This window comes from Perkinsus marinus (genome assembly GCF_000006405.1).
Source record: "Perkinsus marinus ATCC 50983 genomic scaffold scf_1104296952928, whole genome shotgun sequence".
Taxonomy (NCBI): Eukaryota; Perkinsozoa; order Perkinsida; family Perkinsidae; genus Perkinsus; species Perkinsus marinus.
In genome coordinates, this window is record NW_003208700.1 from 18 (window position 1) to 3,291 (window position 3,274).

Genomic DNA, 3,274 nt, shown 5'->3' on the forward strand with positions numbered 1-3,274 from the left:
GACCAATCGTATTGAGTTCACGATGTAGGTTGGCCGCAAACCTTTTCCAGAACTTATCGTTGGCAATATCGCCTTGGTCGACTGCGAAGAGGGTCACTGATGGCCTACTCCCATAACCACATAGTATACCTAGCTTTTGATGCATCTTCGATACTGCCTCATCATTCTTCCACTCGGATGCCACCCGATTGCACTCTTCTTCATCAACAACTTTGCATCCCTCTACATCCTCCGTATACGTTACTTCACTCCGTACGAGCATTCTGATGCGCTCTTTAGTATCATCGGGGAGGCTGTTGGGATACAGAGACTCATTAATAGCATTACGAGCAGTAACGACGTGGCCCACCATTCAAATCTCTCATTGGTACTGAGAACGTCGACGGTCTCGTTTGAGGTGCCATCGACGGAGGAGGTAGAATGGTTAGCCCCACCGATCTCTTCAAGCTTCCTCGTCAACTGAGGTGAGTGTGGATAACAATAAGGCACTCTATCATCATCAGCATCGTCATCTATACCTGTTGCCTGTAATCCTTGGTATCAGTAGTGAGTTGAGATACGAACTGGTGTAGATCCTCTGCGATGTAGGATTCACGGAGTTGCTTGGCCTTCTCCTGCAGCCGTGTGTTTAATGATAGGAAGAGGTTGCTGCTCATGTCGATGGTAAGGATAACTTCATAGCTCACAAGCTCGGACCAGCTTGACGAACCAAATACAGGAGGCTAATGAGTAATGAACGTGGGAGAGATGAGTCTTGAAGACTTGGACATCTCATAATGGTCATCACTGATGTGCGCCTGCCGCCGCCGCCGCCGCTGCCGACAAGGACAATCCTGCATGCCCTTCACGGAGTCGTTGCTGCCTTTCTGCATACAACTGTCTGATCATATCCCGCACAGAGTAATGTACTTTGAAACCGTAGACCCTGGGAGGATCAAAGGCAATCCCGTGAAGTCGGTGATGTGAGTGTTGGTTATTACGTTGGTTCATATGGTCGGGCAGCGGTCGAAGGCTGGAAGTGGGGATACATCATAATGAACATATGCGCCGCCGAACTACCGAAGAATGCACCATCAAAAGAGGCCAATCTGTAGAGGGACATGAGGCGTAGAAGAAGTGATCAATTGCTATTACTTAGCCTGCTGAGATGGAGGATGGTATATCTCATTGCATCGTGGGCAATATACCTTCACTGTAGAGACGTATGGCTGATCACGTCCTATAGGCAACACCTGAGAGGCATACATGAGAGTAAGGCTCTTATCCTGTTACCTACCGCCTGTCTAGCAGCTTCGCAGTCTGCATTAGGGCATATGCCGTAAGCTGATGCTGTGTACTTATCATGTAGAGCTTCAAGACCTCTATTGGTAATCAGGAACCTGATAGTTACATCGAGTATAGGTGGATATAGTACCTTACCTAGCCTGTATCAAACCATAGAGAAGTTTGGCCGAATTCTCGATTGTTGAAGACCTGCTATCATTCGCTCGACCAACGTAGCTCCTCTCGTCTGTGGATAGGACAGGGCCACTACTACAAGCAGCTATTGGTGTAGACTGCCAACCTAGATCTAGTATCGTATTGAGTGCTATATCATAGTAAGGCACAATATCGCGTAGACCGGTGAGGTTAAACGAATCCCTTATATAGTCTTCATCAACTTCAATGAAGTATCTAACAATAGCAAGGGCTCTATACCATTGTGTTGTGTATGTACTCACTCGTTGCCTTGAGTATTACAAAACCATTCTATCCAGGTAATATCTTCTTCGTCCTCTTCATCAGAGGTCCGTCCTGATTCCTGATAGAGTGCAGGAGATATTCATATGGTGGTTATGAGTGATAACGGACATATTCAGATTCAACAGCTTGGGCTTGATTCCCTCCAATGCCACCAGCATCAGCATGGTCCTCAAGGGTAACTGTGGAGCAAGTTGTGGTAAGGTAGAGTGGTACAACGTATACTACTTGGAAGATCATCGTCATCGTTGGGATCCCTATTCAGCCTTATATCATATGATCGGTACATATAATCATTAAGGAGTGTGAATGAATACTAGATACATACAGTGACAGTACGAACTCGATACCATAACTTCCACAACGATACTGTCATCTTACATAGATATGCAATGAGAAGCAGCTTCAACCATGAGTGCTGCAAGACGACGATCAGCTTCCCATGGCTCTAGAGGTCACTCGAATACGCTTAATTCCATATAATGGCTATGATGAGAGTCTCGCTGTTGATAACCAAACGAACGCATAGGACATCGCTGTCGAACAAGCATAGATCCATAATACTACTATGAGCAGCGGATTATGCCTCGAGTATAGGAAGGTAGGGAGGGGTGTCACTGAAGGGCATGTGCCACCTGATGGGGACATTGCTGAGTTTAGATGAGTCCAAGTAGAACCTGTAGGCTGCGGCTCTGGCCGATGCCTCGGCTCGAGCGGCCAAGTTGTCTACTGATACAGCTGATGGGCTGATATCCGGATTATGCGCTGAGGTGTGGTAGAAGGAGGCGCGAGTGTGGTATGCATATGAGTAGTACCAGTCTGGAGCACAAGATGACGAGTCAATGCATGTAGGAAGGTAGTGTGCTTGATAAGCCTTGATAGATCCCAATCAGCTGTACCTGATCCAGTGACTAAGCACTAAGGAAATCAATGATGATGTATACCATGTAATGCCTTGAGGACTTGTTGGTGCATCAAGGCTGCATGCTCATTAGCTTCTATCTTATGGGTTGCTGTATGACTGTGCAGACTAGCCGCTTTACCGATATCTGCACTGCAGGCTCCTCAATTGCTATACCCTATAATATACCTTTACCTGATGGTTTACTATCTAGGATAGGGTTAACAGGGATGGCAGTGTGTGCATTAGGATCAGGTATGAAGTGATGGTAAAAGCATGTACTGGTATGTATGTGGTTGAATAGCATTAACTCCCTGTGGAATGCATCGACTTCGCCACTTGTTTATACTAACAGCACTCAATGAATCCACTATCCCAGATAACTCAACAATGTCATATAGATTAAATATCCCAATGAGAGATTGAGTCCACTGGAGCAAGGCCATAGCCTAGCTGTTTACAATAAGTGATTCCTCTCTAGGCACTCGCCCTAATACTTACCCTCCGCCTCGAGCTTTGCAGCCTGAATGCATCACAAAGGATCAACGTAGGATAATGTGCCACAGCTTACGAGTTCCCTATCCTTCTCCCGTCTAGCAGCTAGTGCCTCAGCAGCCTCGTAATCATGTGAGT

The 3,274-nt window shown here is 46.4% G+C and overlaps 1 protein-coding gene across 1 annotated transcript; it reads right to left on the reverse strand.

Annotated features, from left to right (window-relative positions):
• Window positions 1–768: 768 nt before the first annotated feature.
• Window positions 769–2,061, reverse strand: Pmar_PMAR001902 (Casein kinase II subunit beta, putative). Its single transcript, XM_002776891.1, has 9 exons — window positions 1,969–2,061; window positions 1,852–1,922; window positions 1,722–1,801; window positions 1,565–1,674; window positions 1,420–1,510; window positions 1,277–1,379; window positions 1,135–1,232; window positions 981–1,088; window positions 769–925 (listed from the first exon to the last, which is right to left on the reverse strand). The coding sequence occupies exons 1-9, from the start codon at window positions 2,027–2,029 to the stop codon at window positions 784–786; spliced, it is 864 nt and encodes a 287-aa protein (XP_002776937.1). The 5' UTR covers window positions 2,030–2,061; the 3' UTR covers window positions 769–783.
• Between the last annotated feature and the right edge of the window lie 1,213 nt (window positions 2,062–3,274).